General features: G+C 30.7%; 2 protein-coding genes across 8 annotated transcripts; both read left to right on the top strand.

Moving 5' to 3' along the window:
- Positions 1-1,224: 1,224 nt before the first annotated feature.
- On the top strand, positions 1,225-7,929 carry LOC114262315 (geraniol 8-hydroxylase). Its single transcript, XM_028202675.2, has 2 exons — positions 1,225-2,191; positions 7,105-7,929. Exons 1-2 carry the CDS (start codon positions 1,283-1,285, stop codon positions 7,714-7,716), a joined length of 1,521 nt encoding a protein of 506 aa, XP_028058476.2. The 5' UTR covers positions 1,225-1,282; the 3' UTR covers positions 7,717-7,929.
- A 712-nt stretch (positions 7,930-8,641) lies between these two features.
- Positions 8,642-14,788, top strand: LOC145802928 (uncharacterized). 7 transcript variants are annotated; one of them, XM_082895817.1, is made up of 7 exons: positions 8,642-8,780; positions 9,001-9,056; positions 9,496-9,567; positions 9,780-10,029; positions 10,262-10,377; positions 13,110-13,172; positions 14,511-14,788. In XM_082895817.1, exons 4-7 carry the CDS (start codon positions 9,823-9,825, stop codon positions 14,551-14,553), a joined length of 429 nt encoding a protein of 142 aa, XP_082751943.1. In that variant the 5' UTR covers positions 8,642-8,780; positions 9,001-9,056; positions 9,496-9,567; positions 9,780-9,822; the 3' UTR covers positions 14,554-14,788. The 7 variants fall into 7 exon arrangements, 6 of the variants coding, with proteins under 6 accessions (XP_082751943.1, XP_082751941.1, XP_082751940.1 ...); XM_082895815.1 differs by having other exon boundaries at positions 8,948-9,056; XM_082895814.1 differs by having other exon boundaries at positions 8,901-9,056.
- Positions 14,789-22,244: the final 7,456 nt, after the last annotated feature.

Raw genomic sequence — 22,244 nt, 5'->3', positions numbered from 1 at the left:
CACGCTAATGTAGGTTGACTTTTTGATTATTTGACTATTTTAACGTTAGGCTAAAAAATCTCATTTAGAATAGACTATTTAACTTTTTTAAATTTTATAAAAAAAAATAAAATAATTATATATTAAATAGGATGAATTACACTAACGGTCCCTATAGTTTGGGGTTTGTGTCACTTTGGTCCTTAACTTTTCAATTGTAACACATTTGACCCTGATTTTTCAATATTTTAAAAAAAATCTTTTAAAAATTCACTAAATACCAAAAATACAAAAAAAAAATACAAGAATTTAGTACATTTTTTGTATTTTATGTATTTCTTAATTTGTTAAAATATTTTTTCACAATTTTTTTACTTTTTAGACGCATCTAAGTAAGGTGCATCTAAAAAAGTAAAAAAAAATATTTAAAATTTTAAAAATATTCACTAAAAACAAAAAAATACGAAAATCAAAAAATTCAGTTTTCAAAAAACTTAATCCAGAAAACTCAAACCAAACACAGTGATTAGATTTTTCAAGGGCAAATTCGTCAATTTGATAAAATATAAATTAATTTGACAAAAATAAATGTCAAAAAATTATTTTTGAATTTTTAAAAACTATACCTACTAAAGATAAAATTGATAAATCTTTTAGACATTTATTTTTTTTACCAAATTAATTTTTATTATGTATTTGAATGATGATCATGTCAAATTAATTTTTAAAAATTAATCATGTAATTTTATATAATTTTATCTTTGATGGATAGAAATAATTTTTAAAATTTTTAAAATATTTTTTTGACATTTATTTTTGTCAAATTAATTTATATTTTTTCAAATTGACAATTTTAGCCTTGAAATTAAATAATGGTTTGTTCAATTGTCCTTATTTGAAACAAGATTTCAAATTCAAGATCAAATGTGTCACAATTGAAAAGTTAAGGAGTAAAGTGATACGAGCCCCAAACTATACGGACTGGTAGTGAAATTTGCCCTATTAAATATGATGTTTAATCTTATCTAACTAAAATAACGTAGACTATTTTAGCGCACAACAATGCTAGGTATCATGAAAAATCTTTCATGAAAATAATCATGAAAATTTTGTCACCCTTAAATTACACTCAAAATAAAATACCACACACTAATTAAGATAATCTAATTATCATAAATCTTTTATCATCATTTTCATAAAAAAAATTTCATTACCCCCGACTTTTATCTATATCGCAATCCGCATGCCAAACCAAGCTCTTATTTGAAATCTTAGATCAGATTTCCAGGAGCGAGAGAGAGCAATGGAACTCGCAACTCTCCTCTGCACCATCACACTCATCTGGTTCATCACCACCACCATCATCAAACCACTCCATCGCCGCCGGACTCCTCCCCCAAACCTCCCACCAGGTCCCACCGGTCTCCCCATAATAGGCTCCCTCCACCACCTCGGCCGCCAACCCCACCTCTCCCTCACTACCCTCTCCACCCTCCACGGCCCCCTCTTCACCCTCCGCCTCGGCTCCGCCACCACCGTCGTCGCCTCCTCCCCCTCCACCGCCAAACTCATCCTCCACCACCACGACCAAACCTTCTCCGACCGCACCGTCCCCGACGTCGTCACCTCCCAACCCAACCCCAACTTCACCCTCGCCTGGGTCTCCGGCGACCACCGCTGGCGCCTCCGCCGCCGCATCTGCGTTACCCAGATGTTCAATTCCCAATCTCTCGATTCACTCCAACACCTCCGCCATCAAAAGGCCAAAGAACTCGTTGCCCACATCTCAAAACACGCTGATTCGGGCTCTCCGGTGGATATTGGCCGGGTTTCCTTCGCTACGACTCTGAATTTGATCTCGAGCACCATTTTTTCTTGCGATATGGTGGACTCGGAGTTTGAGAAGGCTCAGGAGTTTAAGGACTTGGTTTGGAGGATTATGGAGGATGCTGGAAAGGTGAACTTGTCGGACTATTTTCCGGTGATGAAGCGGTTCGATTTGCAGGGGGTGAAGAGGCATATTAGGCCTGCGTATGTGAGATTGCATGAGATTTTTGATGAAGTGATTGATAAGAGGGTGAGAGAGCGAGAGGGATTGGATATGGGAGAGAAGAGTGGGGAGACGAATAGGGATTTCTTGGATGTGTTGCTTGATCAGTGTGAAGAAGATGGGTCGGATTTCAATCGTGAAACTATCAAGCCATTGATTCTGGTATGATTTTAACTACTCCTTCCGTCCCAAAATATTGATCCTTTTTAGAATTTTACTTTTTTTGGTAGTACATTTATTGGATTTGAAAAAAAATTAATTTTTCAAAATTACCCTTTTGATAGAACATTTTTTGAGAATATCAGTGTCATAATTATACTTTTTAAATTGTTTATTAATTTAAAAGAATGGCAAAATAAAAAATTTATATTATTTTGTACTTTGATTTATAAAGAGGGACTAATATTTTGAGACAATGAAAAATGAAATAAGGGATTAATATTTTGGGACGGGAAAGTACTATATTTTACATCTTTCTCTGACAGTCTGCGTGGGTATGGGAAAAAGAAATAATCACTCTGCTTCTTTTTTATTTTTCAAAAATACTTTTAAAAAATTTTATTTTTTTAATTTTTTGTATTTTTTTATTGAATTTTCTTAATAATTTAAGTAATTTTTTTAATTTTTAAATACACTTAACATAAATACACATAAAAAAATATAATTTTTGTGAAAAAATCTTTTAAAAATTCACTAAATATCAAAAATATAAAAAAAAATACAAGAATTCAATACATTTTTCGTATTTTTATATATTTATTAATTTTTTAAAATATTTTTTCACAAATTTTTTACTTTTTGTAGATACATCTAAAAAAGTGAAAAAAAATACTTAAAATTTAAAAAATATTCACTAAAAATAAAAAAATACGAAAAATAAAAAAACTCAATTTTTAAAAAATCTAATCTAAAAAAATTCAAACCAACACGCGGAATGGTGTTTCTCACTTAGAGGTGGAAAGAAAAGAAATGATCATAATTTCTTATTATTAGGTTTGATGATTAAAAAAGAAGAAAAATATTATTTCTCCTACATATTTTTTTTTTAGATAAAGTATATAAGAGGGAGGGAAAAAAGGTGTTGTGTTTTATTTTATCAAAATAACTTTTTATATTAATAAGTTATGTTTTTGAAAAATTTATTAGAAAATCTTTTTTCAAATGTTTGTATCTCAATTAGTACACAAGATATTCTTATATTCTAATAAGTCCTATTATTTAAATATTTGATCTACCAAATCCTAATTCTCATATTTAAGATATTTTTGGACATTTCTACCCTTATAAATATTTTTTGAACGTTTAGTAATTTGGTGATGTAAATATTCATATTGACGTGAGAATGTTCACATTGACATGTTATCATTCATATTGATAGTGTGAACATTTATATTGATGATGTGAATATTCACATTGATGGTGTGAACATTCGTATCACGAAACATTCACACTATAAATGTGAATATTGTTAAGCGTATTTTGATAACTATTTCATCTATAGAACTTATTGGAACATAAGAAATAATATGAACTAAATGGAACATAAATAGACGAAAAGGGATTTATAAAAAAGTGTCCCTACGTTTTTTTATAAAGATAATTTTGATATTTTAAAAAAAAAATTCATTAAACTTAATTTCTTTTTTACTATTCTTGGTGAGAAACCAAAACATATCTCTTATCATTTCTCACTTACTTATCACTATTTTTTTTTCTTTTCTCGTCAAACTCTTCCATCCAAATAAAGTGTAACGTCCTGCATTTTCATAGCAAATTAGCAATAAAAATACATTTGAGTTTGTTTTTGAAAATTATTTGTGCATTTTTTTTATTTTTTTTTGATAAATTATAATAAATCTTCTTGAACTATGATCGTTTTCACTTTGCTTCCTTTAGTTTAAAACTTATATCTTGTGACACTTAACCAATTCCGTTAGTACATCATTCGAAACTTGGATAGAAACATGTCATGTGATTGGCACATGACAAACTAAATTAGATTTTGAAACTAAAGTGTCCTTATTTTATTTTTTCATAGCCAAACAGGACCTATTGATTATGCTTATGGATATATACTCTGCAAAAATATCATGGTTTGCTGTTTCTCTCTCTCTCTCTCCCTTTGTTACCACACCAATGGACTTCAACAACACATACTTAGACCATTTTCCATGATTCATCAAATGGATCATTAAATTTAAATTTGATAAAAAAAATATTTTTTTGCTTCACTAATTTTATCAAATGAGTATCAAATTGAAAATATCAAAAATCTCACTAAATTAAGGATGTTTACATTTTTCATCATTTCACTGTTCATAACCTTTATATTTTCATCACCAAGATGCTTCCGAATGATTACCTTTTTGTAAAAAATTATGAAAAACTTACATTGGCCGATGGATCAGCTAGATATTTGCTCAGTCGTTCACTCAGTCAACTAGTGATTTGATAAACAACTCCATTAAAATACTTGATATCAAAAAAATAAATTATTTAAATTTTTACTTAAATTTAATATTTAAAAAAAATACATAACCTTATCTCAACCAAAACAAGTCCCATTATTTATAACCCACCAATTATTGAATGTTGATTGTCATAGTCACAAACACCACTGGACAGAAGATGCCTTTTGTTTGAGGTAAGAACGATGAAACATGCAAGGATGTCTTTTATTCACTCATGCATTAGTCTCACCGACAGTCACATCACATATTACAAGACAAATATAGATTGATTGAATCAGTACGTTGACGATCGCTTCAAAATTGATTTTTCTGCGGAACAAACTCCAGATACTGCATGTAACTAAACCAGTGGTCGGTTGTGGAGGTGGAAAAAGGAATGATTGTGTTTCTCACTTAAATATGAGAAGAAAATAAATGGTTATAATTTTTTTTTTTTTATGTTTAGATTAATAAAAGAGAAAAAATTGTGATTTTTCATTTATTTATTTTTTTGAATAGAGTAAATAAGAGAAAAGATTAAAAATATTGTGTTTTATTTTATCAAAATAACTTTTGATATTAATAAATTATATTTTTTTTATAAGAATAATTTTGGTATTTTAAAAAATTATCATTAAACTCAATTCATTTCTCACCACTTTTGATGAGAAACAAAACATAGATTTGGTAAGAATTCTTTTCTCACAATCTCTCATTATTTCTCACATATTTAATCATCCAAGGAAGTGAAAAGGTTTCTATTCTTATCATTTATTTTATTTTCTCACCAAATTCCTTCATCCAAACAAAGTGTAATATCCTACATTTTCATAACAAATTAGGAACAAAAATATGTTTTAGTTTGTTTTTTCAAATTGTTTTGAGTTTTTTTTGGGGGGGTGCTCTTTTATATATATATATATATATATTAAAATTTTCTAGTATTTTAAAGGAAAATTTATTAGAAAATCCTATTTTAAATATTTGTATTTCAATTAGTTCATATAATATTCGTGTATTTCAATAAATCTTATTATTTTAGATATTTGATCTATCAAATCATAATTATCATATTTAAAGTATTTTATGAATAATATTACCTTTACAAATATTTTTGAACCCTTAGTAACTTGGTGTGCACTATTTTGGACTATTTTGAATGTTCTATGATGTGAACATTCACATTAAATAAATTTGACAGTATAAATGTTCACATCATGAAACATTCGTACTATCAATGTAAATATTAATGAGCATTTTATCCTATTATTATTAGGAATAATTTGGTAACCATGTCACCCATTGAACTTATTAGAACATAAAAAAATAATTTGAACTGAATAAAACATAAGTAAATGAAAAGAGATTTATAAATAAATATTTATATTTTAAACCATTTTTTTTAAATAAATTAAAAAAGTAAATATTTGTGAAAAAATATAAAAATAGTGTGCAAGCTTGTGGACTAGACCTTCTTTGAACCCATGGGACCACCATGGGTCTCGCATCAATCATATGAACCGCACATATTATTTATCCCGTATATAAAGTGAACACGTTTTATAATGTTTTGTAATCTTGGTTTCTTATGTTGTCATGTATCTATTTTTTTATTTAAAATAAAATAAAAAAAATAGATACATAAGAGGAAGGGACTTCAATCTTAGACTTATCTATGTCAAATGAATAAGACTCTTACTACTTAACTAGTACACAATATATAATAAATATTTTATTTTATATTCATTTATTTGAATTGCACACGCACCGCGTATGCCAACCACTAGTATACTATAATGTCTAGATTATTCATAAAAAATAAAAAATAAAATTATATCAATCATCTATAATTTGACATTTATATAAATAAATAAAAAAAAGATAAATATTATTTCAAAGTTACAGTATTTAGTTTTTTGAAAATAAATGTAATAAACTAACATTGTTGCATGTTATGATCTAAAAAATGAATAGTTTGGATATGTGGTGGGTTCCACAAACACACATAGGTTTGAATCGTAAAAATAATTTGATAAATGCAAAAAATATATATACTAATTTTTTATATTTATTTTAATTTTTTAAAATATTTTTGGATTGAGTGAATTTTAAAAAAAAATAATAATTTTTTGTAAAATTTTAATTACTGCAAATCTTTCATCATTTTTTTTTTTAAATTTTTCCTCAAATTTACCTTTTCATTAAATTTAATGGAAAAAAAATCGTTTCTAATGTTTCAACTTTTAAAATTACTATCTAATTCAAATTTCATGAAGAATTTAATAAGTTCTCAATCTGATAAAAAAAATAATAATAATAATAATAATAATAATAATTTGACTATCTCTTGCTTTGATGAACATTACACAAAAGAAATAGAGATAATTTTTTAACATTTTTTCATTAAATTTAAATTTGATGGAAGAAATGTGAAGGATCGAAGATGTTTTCTAAGATTATTATTATGGGAGTGCGAAAATATGTTTGAGAATGTAAATCCTTTTAATTTTTAATTATTTTAAATTTTTTAGTATAATTATGATATTTTTTTTGAGGGTACAGTGGTCGCCCTCCCCACCTCCTAGCTCCATCATTGTTCTTACTCGTTCCAAAATTGCATGACAGGACTTATTCATCGCCGGAAGCGATACATCTGCAATAACAACAGAATGGGCAATGGCAGAACTCCTCCGAAACCCATCCCTCCTTCAAAAATGCCGACAAGAACTCCTCCAAACAATCGGAACCCAACAAACCAACCCCCTCAAAGAATCCGACGTCCATTCTCTTCCATACCTCCAAGCAATCGCCAAAGAAACAATGCGACTCCACCCTGCAGCCCCCCTCCTCTTGCCTTACAAAGCACGCAACGACGTCGAACTCCTCGGCTTCACCATCCCCAAAGACACCCAAGTCCTCGTCAATGCGTGGGGTATTGGGAGAGACCCCGAGTATTGGGACAATCCAACTTCGTTTATGCCTGAGCGGTTTTTGGATTGTGGGGTGGATTATAAAGGAAGGGATTTTGAGTATATTCCGTTTGGTGCTGGTCGGAGGATTTGTCCCGGGATGCCATTGGCGACGAGGATGGTGCATTTGATGGTGGGGTCGATGGTTCAGGCGTTTGATTGGAAGTTGCCGGAGGAGATGAGGTCGGAGGAGTTGGATATGGAAGAACAGTTTGGAGTTACTTTGAAGAAAGCTGTTCCTCTTCTTGCTATTCCTGTAGTGGAATGAAGGGTTGGATTGTAAATCTAATCCTTCTAAGTTTTTAGTTTTAAGTTCTAAGTTTTAAGGGTTGGTTTTAAGTTTTTAAATATAGTTTTTGTGTTTCTTATGTTTAGTGAATTTTGTTTATATGCTAGTGCATTTGGCTTAGTGATTGTATAATTCTCATGTGAAGTGAAGTCTCTTTAATGATATAAATATTTATCCTACGGATTAACAATATATTTTTATAGAGAGAGAAAGAGTTTTTATTTTTTGTGTTTTGTTATTTTTAGTGATTTTTATTTTTATATTCTAATCACATTTGCATTTATCATATTTTGATTCACAAATGTAATCACTACAAGAATTTACACATTTTGCGACCACTTTTGCCGACCAAAAAAATTTTGGTCGCAAAAAAATGACATTTGGCGACCAAATATTAATTAGTCGCGAATGATCATTGTTTTTGGCGACCAAATATTATTGGTCGCAGAAGGTTATATTTTGGCGACCAAAAAATATGTTGGTCGCAGAAAGTGGTATACTTTTGCCAACTAACTACAAATTTGGTCGCGGAAGGTCACATCTTTTTTGGCGACCAAAAATTTGGTCGCGAAAAATTTATTTTCAGCAACCAAAAAAAAGTAGTTGCCAAATTACTACTTTTAGCGACTAATATTTTAGTCGCCGTTGATTGAGATTTGGCGACTAAAATAATTTGTCGGCGAAATAACTTGTTTTTGCGACTAATTTGAGAGTTTGGTCGCCAAAAATTTGGGGCAAAATTTGAAAGATGGAGGGGCAAAAAATATATATATATATTTTTTTTTTTTCAATTTTTCCTTACGCCTCACTACCTCAGGCCCATTTTCTTTAGATTTTGCCCTAATTTCTTGACAGACCCAACAAACAAACCCAACAACACAACGCATAGACTCTTTCTCTCTCTCTCTCTCTCTCTCTTTACCCTACCATCCGACGATCTACACAGTGAACCCAATACATCCGACTCTTTCTCTCTCCCCTCTGTCGCTTCTCTCAACCTAATTTCTGATTCCTGGAACTTCCACACCGATCGCATCCTTCCCGTAATCTCTCTCTCTCTCTCTCTCTCTCTCTCTCTCTCTCTCTCTCTCTCTCAACTCATCTGAATGTATAGAGACTGGCTAGGTTACTTCAGAGACTAATAGTTCTCTTTCCAATTCTAGGGTTTTATATTTCTGTAAAAATCTGAGAAATTTGAGATTGATTATAGTTTCTGACGGATAATACTGATTTCACGGTGATTGGGGTGATCGGACTGCCTAGGGTAGGGAAGTCGACGATAATGAATGAGCTCTATGGCTTTGATGGAACTTCACTTGGTAACATATACATATATGCTCTTACTCTTCTATATATGTATATGATTTTCTGTTTAGTTCATAAGAAAGAATGATAGAAAATAATACTAGAAATATGAAGGTGGTTTTGATAGAAAGCTTCTTCAAAAGAACAAATCTGTTGTGTTTTTCCCAAAAGGTACTGTAAATTTTGCATTTTTTTTTTATTTTTTTCTGATTAAAACATTGAAAAGTTTGATGGGTTTGTTCTAATTTGCTACCCCTTTTTTTCTGATTAAAACACTGAAAAGTTTGATGGGTTTGTTCTAATTTGCTACGGAGATCAGAAGGATTTTTGACTTATTTATTTATTTATTTATATCTCAGATGTATTATTTATTTATTTATTTGTGTAAACTGTTACTTTATTTTTGACTTATAATTAGTTGATTTAAATCTTATTGACATAAATGATCTACAGGTTCATTATCCTTTACAGGCTATTCAGAGTGTCCCCTTTTCTGAATCCAAAGTGCAGCTTCTTGAAGCACAGGTCAGCTGTTTAAACAATCTTAACTTATTCTCTGTATTTTTATTTTGTAATTTTTTCAATAATATATGCCTTTTTGAGGATTATTTTCATTCCTATAGTAAAGTGAAGCAAGTTTTGTATATGAGTATGTTAATGCACCAACATATTATGGGTATATATCTGTTTGTACATATGAATATTTGCTTCATTAAGAAACTTGATTGTTTTTGCAGAAGGCTGAACTGAGGTGTCTTTTACCTAGAAGCTTGCTGGATCATGGTTTTTTTTCCACCATCCTCACCACAAAAAGAAAGCAATGATAAATGCACCACTGATCAATTTCGCAACTATAGTTGGTGTGGGCAGCGCAAGATGCCTTCTCACGTAAAAAAGCTTGTTTTCCCTGAAGATTTCTTAACTACCTTGAGGACAATAGCCAAGCAGGAAGATGAAATTTATCAAGTTTCATCATTGCTGCAAGAGGTGTGTATGGCTTCTTAAGCAGTACCTATTCTCATCTATGGTTGAATGTTTATGTTGCCTTTTGCTTTTTGTATTCAGTTGTGTCTCAGTAATTTCTTGTATTCAGTTGGTTGGATGTGAACATTTCTTTGATAAAGGGGTTCTTATTAGTTACTTTTATAATTTGTTTGCTTTAGTTATTTAATTTCTTTGTTGTTGAATCCTAATCAATTTTTTTGTTTTTTCTTTGAAGCTTGTTAGTTCTGATAGAGAGAAGCAACCATCTGATGGAGAAGTTCGAGCTGTAACATGGGAGGCCTGTGGGGATTCTGGTGCCCTACAATTGCTCGTTGATCTTCCTAATATGAAGTAACCTCTGAAAACTAGTTCACTGATATCATTTTACTCAATTTGTCATCAGTATTTCAGAATTTTAAATTTTTCAGTCAAATTTCTTTCTTGTTGGAAGCAAACAGGTTTAGAACTTAAATATGAATTCATTGAAAATAGATCATTAACCCCAAAGAGGTTAAAATGTGTCTATACAGTTTCTTCATTTAAGAATTTTCACATCATCCTGTGTGAATTTGCTTCAAAACATCTCATCTTTGCTGCCTTTCTGAATTTCCTGCGTGCTAGGATGATAGATTTGACCAAAAAAGCTGCGTAAAAACACTTTGAGGTTAACATACCTAATGGTTCCTGATATAGTTGACCCAAATTCTCATCCTTAGCTACATGTGTTCCTGATGCAGGTTTGATCAACTTGTGATGTTTTTTGCAAAGCATTTCATTTATGACTATATGATAATTATTCAACTTTTCATTGATTCAAATAGTTTATTGGTGTAATTTTTATTGTTTTGGCATGGTATTGTCTGTTACTATTTCAGACCCATTTGGATGTGTCCATGAAAAGGATTTTGTTTGATCTAATTCACATTCTTGCATTTACAATTTTTTTTTCCTGGTGTTTCTATTCATGAGTAGTGTTTGATATCTGTTGTTTCTCTATTCTATGGTCAAGTATGATGAGGTTTTGATTTTGTAAAAAAAAAATTTTGACTTGAGCACAATTGGAGAAGTGTGTATATATATATATATATATCCATGGAGAACAAGAAAGAGTTGGAAAAAAAATGAAAACTACACTTGTTCTCATCTTAAGTGTTAATAAAGGTTTAAAAGGTTAGACTTAATGACACTGGCGATCAAAGTTCCGAATGTCACTTATTCTGGGTAAACAAAGGTATGACTTCACATTTAGGAGTGTAGTGGAAGGAATGCAGCCTCTATGCCAGCAAAACCTAAGAGCTGGTACCTTCAACTTTGCCTTTCTGTCACTTGCTCGTCTAGCTTTGCTCTCCATGGAAACTATAACAAGTTATCCAACCTAATTGATTTGTCTGTCCTAAATTGTGTTTTTTAGCACAGAATGGATGAATCCTCATTAATTGATTTGGCATGTGGCACTCTAACTTGGGATTTTTGTTAGTTTAAAATAAATAGTTGAACCCTATCACTTTTATTTTTGTTAGTTTTTTGAACCATAGTAGCAATGTGGTGAGACCACCAAATAACCTCCTCTATTGCTTTTTGTAAGTGGTGTGGTGTGGTGGGGGTGGGGGTTCAAAGCAGTGTTGGAGCCACCAATACCCTACAACTAGACTGGATTAGTAGTTTAATTTGGAAATTGAGTTTGCATCATCACACCAGACCAGACTAGAACAAACTGACGCTAACTGATTCAACAAACAACTGAACCTGAATTACATTCTCATTCCCTTCTTTTGTTGCCAGCTTCCACACCACATTGAAATATTAGTCTCAGCAGTCACTCAAATCAATGAACTGGACAGCCTGTATGGGATTATCCAGTCACACAAGGTTAGTCAGTAAACTATATAATATACAGAAGTTACGATCCTTTATGTTGTAAAGTTTAGTAATGTACTTCATATTGTTGATCAAGTTGATGATTTGTGCATGGAGCAGTAATCAGATTCTGTGATTCAGATTGAATCTTGATTTAGTTTGTAAATCCCTCGGTCTGCAACTTCAAAAAAATCTATAAGGGACATGAACTTTGTTGTTTAACTGGTAATGAATAGAAGATATGGAAACTAAGCTTTTATCTTTCTATTTTCTTATTTTAATTCCTACAGATTTGCGTGCAGTCTTTCTTATAATAATTTGTGAATGGCTATTACTCGTCCACTTGTCATTGCTTCTTTGTTTTTTATTCATAACTTGAATAATTTTATCTGGTTTACATCTCTTGTGATCTCTAGGTCTTATTCTATTTCAAAATCCCCTGCGTCACTGTTACTTCTTGGGTTCTTATGCTCTGATCGCTTCTATACTCACATTTCTCTACTTTAGACACTGAGGAAAACATATGGTCTCCTGTTGTCACTTGGATGTAGGTGAACACTTTGTTTGGGAGAGGAAGATGGTTATTTATTAGGGTCTGCACTCAGGCTTGTACATAATCTTTGTTTAGGCCATACAGAAGTCTGTGTCCTCCTATTTTCCTTATTCAAATTTCCTGCATCATGATAATACACAGATTTGTTGTCCTGGTTAGGGTAATTATTTTTTTATCAATATGTTGGAATAGATTTATCAATATGTAAAGATATGGCTAGAACCTTCTTTTATTTCTTATGCATACCTGAGTGAAGTAATGATTTTGTAAATCAGGAAGCTCATGAGCTTAGCTTTTGGTCTTTACATACTGTCAACTAAATTACAGTATATGTGAGACAATATTTAGAGTAATAAATTCTATTGTACATTGGCCTATTTAATGATGATGAAGCAGGAAAATTTTGATATCATGTGTTCTTGAAAAATTGTTTGTTTGGTTTAATTTTTTGGGTGAGAAAGTAGTTTAGTCATATTCCTATTTCTCTGGGCTCCTTGACAATTCATCTCAAGAATAGGAAATATCAGTGGTCTAGGGAAGAAAAATATAATAAGAGGACAAATATAGGTGTTGAGATTATCTACAATTCATATATATATATATATATATATGGGTGGGTAATGGATTGATTTAAAATTTCATTTTGACAGTTATTTGAATTTTTTTATTACAGGAAAAGCATGTCAAAGCTGACATGGGTAGCAGCTTGCCAAGCATTTCTTTGTGGATTACTTGGGTAAGCTGCATTTATTCTCTAATAAAGCAATTACGGTAATCTGACATGGGTAGTATGGTTTTAACCTTAACAACCTTTGCTACTGCCATGACCAATCTTGTTCCAGTCATCACTTTCATTTTGGCCCTCTCTTTTAGGTGCATTTTATATTTCTCACTTTATTTTTTGTTATTCTTTTAAGGGTTGTTATATATAACTAAATGACAATGTGAAAATGTCAGAATAGATCATCAAACTTTTCCTGGCGCTATCTAAAGTCTAAACATGTTAATGCAACCCCCTACATACCATGGGAATAAATTATTACTTGGTGTATATCTTAAAATTCCATAAATGAAGGAAGGTTTGATACTCAACTTGGTTTTGTTTTCAATTTTCATAATCTGAAAATAGAAAGTTTATTTTGAATGTTTAGTGTCTTCTAGGTCTTTTCATATATTGATTCTTTGAGAAATAAGAGTAAAGGAAATCAATTTGTCTTGAAAGTTGGAACCATTTTAGCTCTAGCAAATGGGGCTTTTTTATTTTTTATTTTTTTATTTTATCTTACTAATGTTAGTTGCCGAGTTATAATTTTTTATCAATCTTCATGGTGATTCTTTATTGATATGTGATTGGTTTCCTAACTGCCTAAGCCAAACTTAGATTTCTATGATCCTTGAAAATATTTTGTTTGATTTTTATTTTTATTTTTTATTTTTTTTATATAATTCATTGATTTATGTGACCAAAACGTAGTCAACTTGACTTTTATATGTTAGCTTTGTCAAGGTCTTCATTATTTTAAAATGTGTCGGTCTCTTGTATATCCACCTTGCATTAGATGAATATGAACTATTTCATGTTTTGTTAAGATCTTAGATTAGAGTGACCCAAATTAATAATAAACTTGCAAAATAAACTGGAGCATTTAGGTTTGATTTCCTATGATATTTCAATGTTCAGACATCAACTGGTAGAATTTGTTGGCAAATTGTTAGTTCAAGCACTATGTAATGTAATTCTGTTAGTTTTACTTTATTTTTACATAAAACTACATCACAACATATAATGTTCCAATATTTCAAGTGCCGGCACATGTGTTCGGAATTTTTTGTTTGCTACCATGGATGTGGGTATCATGAAGCACAGTTGTTTACAATATGTTATTGACCAATTTGTAATATTTTTTTTGCTTGTCCTTCCTAGTCCAAAGTATTTGTGTTAAAATGAGGCCTAGTTTGTATGGTTGATTTGTAAATTTTGTGTAAGTTGAATGTTGATGTCAGAATGAGCAGGGTATTGACATTGTTTATTTGTGGAAAATTTGTGTTGATTCGGTTGTTAACAACAATATAGGAGTATGAGGAGACAAGTGAAGAACCTGTGCAAGCTGCCTTGAAGAAAGTGAACAACAAGAAGTTGAAGAAGCTGAAGATAAAGAAACATTGGTAGATACACAACAGGAGACTGAGCCTGAGCCTAAGGAGGAGGAAGTTCCACCGTTGATATCAACTGACCAAACTCAGGATCTGTTGGTAAGTGACTTTAAAATTAATTATTGTGTAATCTCCTTAAAATTGGGAACTGTTGTATTTGGGTTGAATTGGATTTTCTAATTGAATCAAATTTGGATTCACAGTAATGGCAGCTTCCTTTTGCTCTAATTGCAATTGGGTTTGTTGTTCTGATTAGTATATTCATGATTCTTGCACATTTTGAGTGCAGGGATTAAATGAAATAAATCCTAAAAAAAAACAACAATACTCAACAATACTCAACTTTGTTAACACCAGATGTTCTTTTTTTTTTTTGAAATTGATGCTAATTATGTTAAATTTTTGTTGGAATGAATTGTTTTTTATTTTTTGGGGATTAGAATAGGGTTTTGTGAATTGTTCCTTGTTTTTGGAATCAATGTTGCTGCTGCTGAGTTATGTGTTGAAACTTGGATATAGAAATTTTATAATAAGACCTGTTTTGATTATGAATTCGTCCTATTTTGATTATGAATTCGCTAAATATTACAGGTGTATTGTTTTCCTGCTTTGGCGACCAATTTATTAGTCGCGACAAATAAATTATTTTTTTTCGCAAAAAATGACGATTGCCGACCAAGAGTTTTGGTCGCAAAAAATACATCTATTGCCGACCAAAAATTTTGTTGGTCGTGGAAACTCACTTTTGCTGACCAACAGTTTTGGTCGCGAAAAGTAACAATTGGCGACCAAACTAATTTTGGTCGCACAATGTCACAGTTGGCGACCAAAATTTTTGGTCGCGAAATGTCACAATTGGCCACCAAATTTTTTGGTCGCGAAATGTGTCAATTGGCGACTAAGAAATTTGGTCGGCAAAATATGACTTTTCGCGACCAAAATGTTTTAGCGACAAAATGAATTAGTCGCGGTAATTAAATATTTAGCGACCAAAAATTTAGTCGGCAAATCAAACTTTTGCCGACCAACGAAAATTTTGGTCGCGAATTACTTTTGCCGACCCTCAATTGGCGACCAAACTAGCGACCAAAAAAATTGGTCGCGAATAACTTTTGCCGACCAAAAATAGACTTTTAGCGACCAATTTTTTTGTTGCTAAAAGTGTTAATTGTTGTAGTGAATTGAGGGTATATTATAAATATGCCCTCTTAGATTTGTTTAAAATATAGATTGTCTTTTGTGATTTTGAAAATTATATTCTATTACTTCGAATTTTTAATTGCATAATAAATAACTTATTTTATTAATAAATTATAAGTCAATTAACAGTTTTATCATAAATATATTTCAATTAACAATTTATATAATTTTATTATTGTATAAGAGAGTAGTTATAAATATTGTTTTTACTATTAGTTACAAAAATTATAACAAAGATATTTGTAATTTTCAAAATTATAAGAACATTTTGTATTTTAAATAAAATTCATGAGGTGTATTTATAATTTATATAAATATTAAAAGAAAGATGAAGAAGAAATATATTAGATTAAATCAAATGAAAAAGTTCCACCCACACAGAATTTTAACAAAGGAAGATGAAGAAAACTCTCTCATCCTCTCTAAAACAAATGAAAACAACAAATTTTGTTTGAAATTCATTGCATATAAAGCTGAATGTAAATAAATTAGGGTAAATTATAAATACACTTTCTGAGATTTGTTTAAAATACAGATTGTTCCCAAATGATTTGGAAAATTATAAATATCCCATTGTTAGAAGTTTTTATTTAACATAATTAACAAAAAATAATAATTCATAATTGCTCTCTTATGCAATAATAAAATTACCTAAATTATTAATTGAAATATATTTCTAATAACATCATTAAAACCTGCTAATTGATTTAATGATTTATTAATAAAAGAGGCGATTTGTTATGAAATTAAAAATCTATTAGGGTAAAGTACAAATACACTTCTTGAGATTTGTTTAAAATACAAATTGCCTCCAAGTGATTTGGAAAATTACAAATACCCCATTGTTAGAATTTTTTATTTAACATAATTAACAAAAAAATAAAATTCATAATTGCTCTCCTATGTAATAATAAAATTACTTAAATCATTAATTGAAATATATTTCTAACATCATTAAAAATTGTTAATTGATTTGATGATTTATTAATAAAAGAGGCGATTTGTTATGAAATTAAAAATCTCAGGGGCATAATGTAATTTTTAGAATTACAGAAAATAATTCATATTTTAATTAAATCTTAAAGGGTGTATTTGTAATTTATCCAATAAATTACTATATTTGTTGAGTAATTAATTGTGTGTGCAAACTTGATAGGTGTACTGTTAAAATTGTAAAAAGTTACAAATTTGATGTGAGTTTGATCTAAATAGTTACATGAGATAAAAAGTTACAAAATTTAGGTGGAGGTAAGTCTATCTTAAGAGAGCATTTGTAGATATTAGTATTCTACATTATTGGTCTAAAACTTTTATATTTGACTCTTAGTAAGTGGGGACTCTTGTAATCATGTATTATTGGCCTCCTTTGCCTATTTCTTAAATCAATCAAAAAAATAAAAAGATCAATTTTAATTTTGACTCCAAAAATTCCAATCCTCACCAATTAATTGGTAATGTTATAATTATTAATTTTAATTGGAAATTGAACATGTTATGAGAGTTGGCTAAGAAAACTGATGTGGTTTAAAGTATATCAAAATAAATTTTTTAAAAAAATCAATAAATTTTACTTTAATACTATAATTTACAATAATTTTAACACATAAATCAATCCTCTCAATATAATGCTACTTAATAAAAATTCAATTAACAAAATAGAACTTAATAAATAATTTTGTAAAAAATTATTCCAAATGCATTTCCAATAACACCCTCCCAATGAAAGGGCGGCCAACGGCCTGATGAGCCGCCTAACCCACCCATCTTATGCTGTGTTTGGTTGCGGGATTTGAGAAGGGATTTGGAAAAAGAAAGGAAAAAGGTGTGTGAAATTAGGTGAAATACGGGTATATTTTATTCATATTTCACCTAACTTTTTCATTTTCCTTTCCAATTCCCTCCTCAAATCCCCCAACCAAACACAGCGTTAGCGTGATAATTTTAAGGTTTAGAAAATTATTTTGTTCATAAGGTTAGGATAGGTTGAAATTTTGTACATATTTAATATCCAGACTACTGTTGGGATAAAGAGTTGTAGCCAAGGTTGGCTCGGCCCAACCATTTATAAAACATTAATTTTGTATCATCTTAATTATAAAATAAAGTAAAAGAAACATGAATTAAAATATATGTACTTACTTTTTAGGGCTTAAATTAAAAATTTGTTCAAAATCATTTTTGTTTTATTATAAATTTTGTTAATATTCCAAATTGAAATAATCAATAAAAGAATTAATATAATTTATTATTCATTTTTAAAAATAAATTTAACAACTTATCTATCTATCTATATATTATATGAGAAAAATGAAGTTTAGGGATGGTAATCTGAAACCGACCCGATGGGGACCCGATCCCCCGATCCCGAATATAACGGTTATTCCCCGAAAAATACCCCCGACGGTCCGGGGATGGTGATAAAAAAAAATCTCCAATGATATTCGGGCCGAGGACGGGATACATGTTTCAGTCCTGGCCCCACCCCGTCCCGCCCCATCCCCCTCCGAGCCCCGTCCCGTTTGTCCCCTGAATGATATATATATTATACATATACTTTTTTTATTCTCATCTCTATCTTTTATTCATTTAGATCTACTCTCTCTCTCATTCATGTAGATCTACCCTCTCTCTCTCCATTTCTCACATCTCTCTTCCTCTCCACCGTCTCTGGTCTCTCTCTCTCTTCTTCACCATCTCTCACCGCCACCTCCTTCTCCACCAATACTCCCACCACTCCCCTCATCTCTCCTCCTCCTCCTCCTCCTTCTCCTCCACGGATCACATCGCCATCGATCATTTCTCCCTCTCCGTTTGACCATGTCTTTCGTCTCTCTCTCCCTCACTCACGGGATCATGGTTCGATGTGAAGCTTTTTTTCACTTAGATCGTGGCTCGATCATTTCTTCTTCACCATCTTTCATCCGTACACAGGACCAGGATCATGGTTCGATCTGGACAAACCGTGGTTCGATCTGAAGCTACCGATCTGGATCGTGGTTTGATCTGAAGCTACCGATCTCTCTCTCTCTCTCGTTGATGAACAAATTTTTTTGAAGCTGAAGCTGCAAAAGCCCTCTCTCTCTCTCTTGTTGATGAACAATTTTTTTTTTAAAGTTATATATATACATCTGTTGTTGTCTGTTTGTGTTGATGAACAAATATTTTTTTTTAAAGTTGTTATATATATATATGTATATATGTATGTATCTGTTGCTGTTGGTGATGGTTGTTGATCTGAACAGTTCTTGTGTGTGTTTGTGTGTTGAGAACTGTCGGGGATATTTCAGGGTCGAGGAAACCCAATCCCCGTTAAGGGATGGGGGCGGGGGTGGTGATGGGTTCCCTATCGAGGATCGGGGTCGAGGCCAGGGAGATTTTCACAATCGGGGATCGGGGACGGGAAGGGTGATCCCTAGCCCCGCCCCGCCCCGTTGCCATTCCTAATGGAGTTTCTAACTCACAAGTCTTGTGGGAGTTCAATATCTCAATCTTAATTTTCTAATTTTTTTATTTAAAAAAAAAAAAACCCTTAGCATTTATAAACTTCTCCCAACCCACAAGTCTTTTTGACTTCTCTCATACTTACTACAGCACCATTTTCAACTCCTCTCATACACTAGGGTTGGTAATGGGATTGCTAAATTATTTTTTATAAAAAAATCTTTAAAAACATAATTTGTATATTAAAAAAATATCTAAAGTAAATATAAATTCTTATTAAAAATAACATGTTGCAATTGCGGAAAAAAAAAAGAGAAAAAAAAATTGCACTATAAAAATAATTTGTATATTAAAAAAAATCTAAAACAAATATAAATTTTTATTAAAAAACAACATGTTGCAATTGCAGGAAAAAAATTACACTGTGCATTTCATTAAAATCTAAAAAAAACAACATAATTTATACATTAAAAAAAATCTAAAACAAATATAAATTCTTATTAAAAAATAATAGGTTGCAATTGCGAAAAAAAAAGAGAAAAAAAATTATACTATAAAAAATAATTTGTATATTAAAAAATATCTAAAACAAATATAAATTCTTATTAAGAAATAACAAGTTGCAATTGCAACAAAAAAAAAATAGAGAGAAAAAAAAATTACATTGTGCATTTCATAAATAATGATAAAAAAATGTACTAAGTATTTGTGTAAAGATGTAATGACCCTAAAATGCAAATCATGATTATATTAATTTAATTATGTATTTAAATTTAATTGTGATATTGTGAACATATGTGTATAGATATGAAAATTGAAAGTCTTATCGACATCCGAAATCAGAATTGGTTACATGAATAAATAATTTGGAATTTTTAGAACACTATGATAAGTTTTATTGAAATTGATTCAGTTTACTGAAATTGTCTGTGATCGAATTAAGCCTTAATTGGAACTATTCTGAGTAAATTCAGTTTTATGATAACTTTGATTAATTATATTTGTCCAAGATGTTGCATGATTAGCATCTAATTCAGCTTTATTCATGATTTAAAAATTGATTTAAGTGTAGTAAGTGTTTGAGCATTTTGTGATGGTGAGTGGAGGAGATTAAATTCTGGTGGGTGTACTGAGATCTGGGTGTGTGTGTGCATAGAAATCAATGTGGATGTGTATATGTGACTACACGTGTTGTGCAATTCAATGTGAGGTTGCGTGTAAAATCTAACGCTTAGAAGGAATGTTTCTATTCCTTTGGTTCATTTTCTTGAGAATATAGAGAGAGGGAGAGAGAACTCATCTAGAGGGAGAAAGCTCAAGATTTTGAAAAAGAAGAAGAAGAAGAAGACGAGAGCTAGGAAGAGACCATCCTATAATATGAAATCAAGCTCTAAGTAAGTGTTTATTTATGAATTAGACTCATCTCATCTTTGTATTTAAGGAAATTATGAAGTTAATGTAAGAGATAGCTCATAAATGATGAATATGGAAGATTAGCTCACATGCATGAACATTTATGTGTAGAATCACCATTTTGAGCATGAATGTGTAAAAATTTCAGAGTTATTTGTCCCATGCATCCATGATTTTAGGAGCCATGAAGTCTAATCTCATGTTTTGAAAGCCATGGTTAAGAGTTTGAAATAAATCTTACATGCATGGCATGAATTTATAATATTCTTGTTATATCATATAAATTGTTGCATGAACTTCATAGATTTTAAAATTTCCAAAAGGATTTCTTGAGCTATGAGATTGAAGTTTCAAAATACATCATTTCTTGCATGGTTTTACAAGAAATCTTCAAAGTGTTGGACTTAAAACTCATATACGTATGGTTTCATGATTTTATGCTTTGAATCTAAAAGTTTGATCCTTGCATGGCACAGATTTCATGAAATCCATGATCATACATTTGTTTTCTTACATGAGTGTCGAAAATTGAGAGAAAATGCCATGAGTCTTGAAGATTTGAAGCTCAAATATACAAGTTCTATGAACTTTCATAACAATATAAAACTTGAAGCTTTTGCAAGAAAAATGTAGTTTTGATTTGAAGTTAGAATTTTGTTTAAAGTTAAATATGTGAAGTTCAATATGTTCCTAAAAAGTTTTGGAAAATGGAGTTGCAATTGAAAAATTAAGACTTCAAAAATGAGGCAGATTTTTGAACCCAGAACTGCACGTGCAGCCAACGGTTCCGTACGTGCGGAAAACAAGACAGATTTGAGTGTGCATTCTGCTTTAATTGCACTTGCGGGGGGCACGTGTGGTGATGGTTGTAACAATCCAAATTTTTAATTATTCTGTAGAATTTATACTAATGTTATTTAAGCACCGTTAAGAAAATATATAATTTATTATATATTATACGTAATTTTGTAAAATAATATAATTATTAAAAGTTTAGAGATCAAAATATAAATAATAATAATATAGATAATATAAATAATAATATAAATAATAATAATAATAATATTAAGCCTATCCTATGTGATAAGGTTAATTAAACTAGTATTTATTTGGAAACAGGCTATTTTAGTAATTTTTTGACTTTTTAAGAAAAGATGTGCAGAAAAGTAGAGAGGTGATGTGACTAGTTTTAATTGACTTTTTGACTTTTTGGCTAAAATAGTCACTTCCCAAACGAGGCCTAATTAGCAAGATTTGTAAATCCTCCAAGAAAAAGGGTGTTATGCCACATGTAAGGTCTAGGCCTAGGCGAGGTGAGTCACTAATTGTTAAGCACAGGTGGTGTGTATATAAGAGTGAGTGGGACTACGAATTGCACGAGGGATGAGAAGAAAAGAAGAAGGAAAGAAAGAGAGGAAAGGTTGGAAAAAATAATGGAAGTTGAAAAGGTCTTTGATAGTAGAAAGAAAAAGTAATGTATTAAAGTTAAGGTGAGTTATATTATACCTTGAGTCACCAAAATGTATTTTACCTATGTTTTAACTTACCAAAATCTGTTTTATACAAGTTATGTTTTTAATAAAAATTATGTTTTATAAAG

The sequence above is a fragment of the Camellia sinensis genome, chromosome 11 (assembly GCF_055761805.1).
Source record: "Camellia sinensis isolate YWXY chromosome 11, ASM5576180v1, whole genome shotgun sequence".
NCBI classification, from domain to species: Eukaryota; Viridiplantae; Streptophyta; class Magnoliopsida; order Ericales; family Theaceae; genus Camellia; species Camellia sinensis.
Note: the sequence above shows the minus strand (reverse complement) of the source record. Positions and strands in the feature narration are given on the sequence as shown.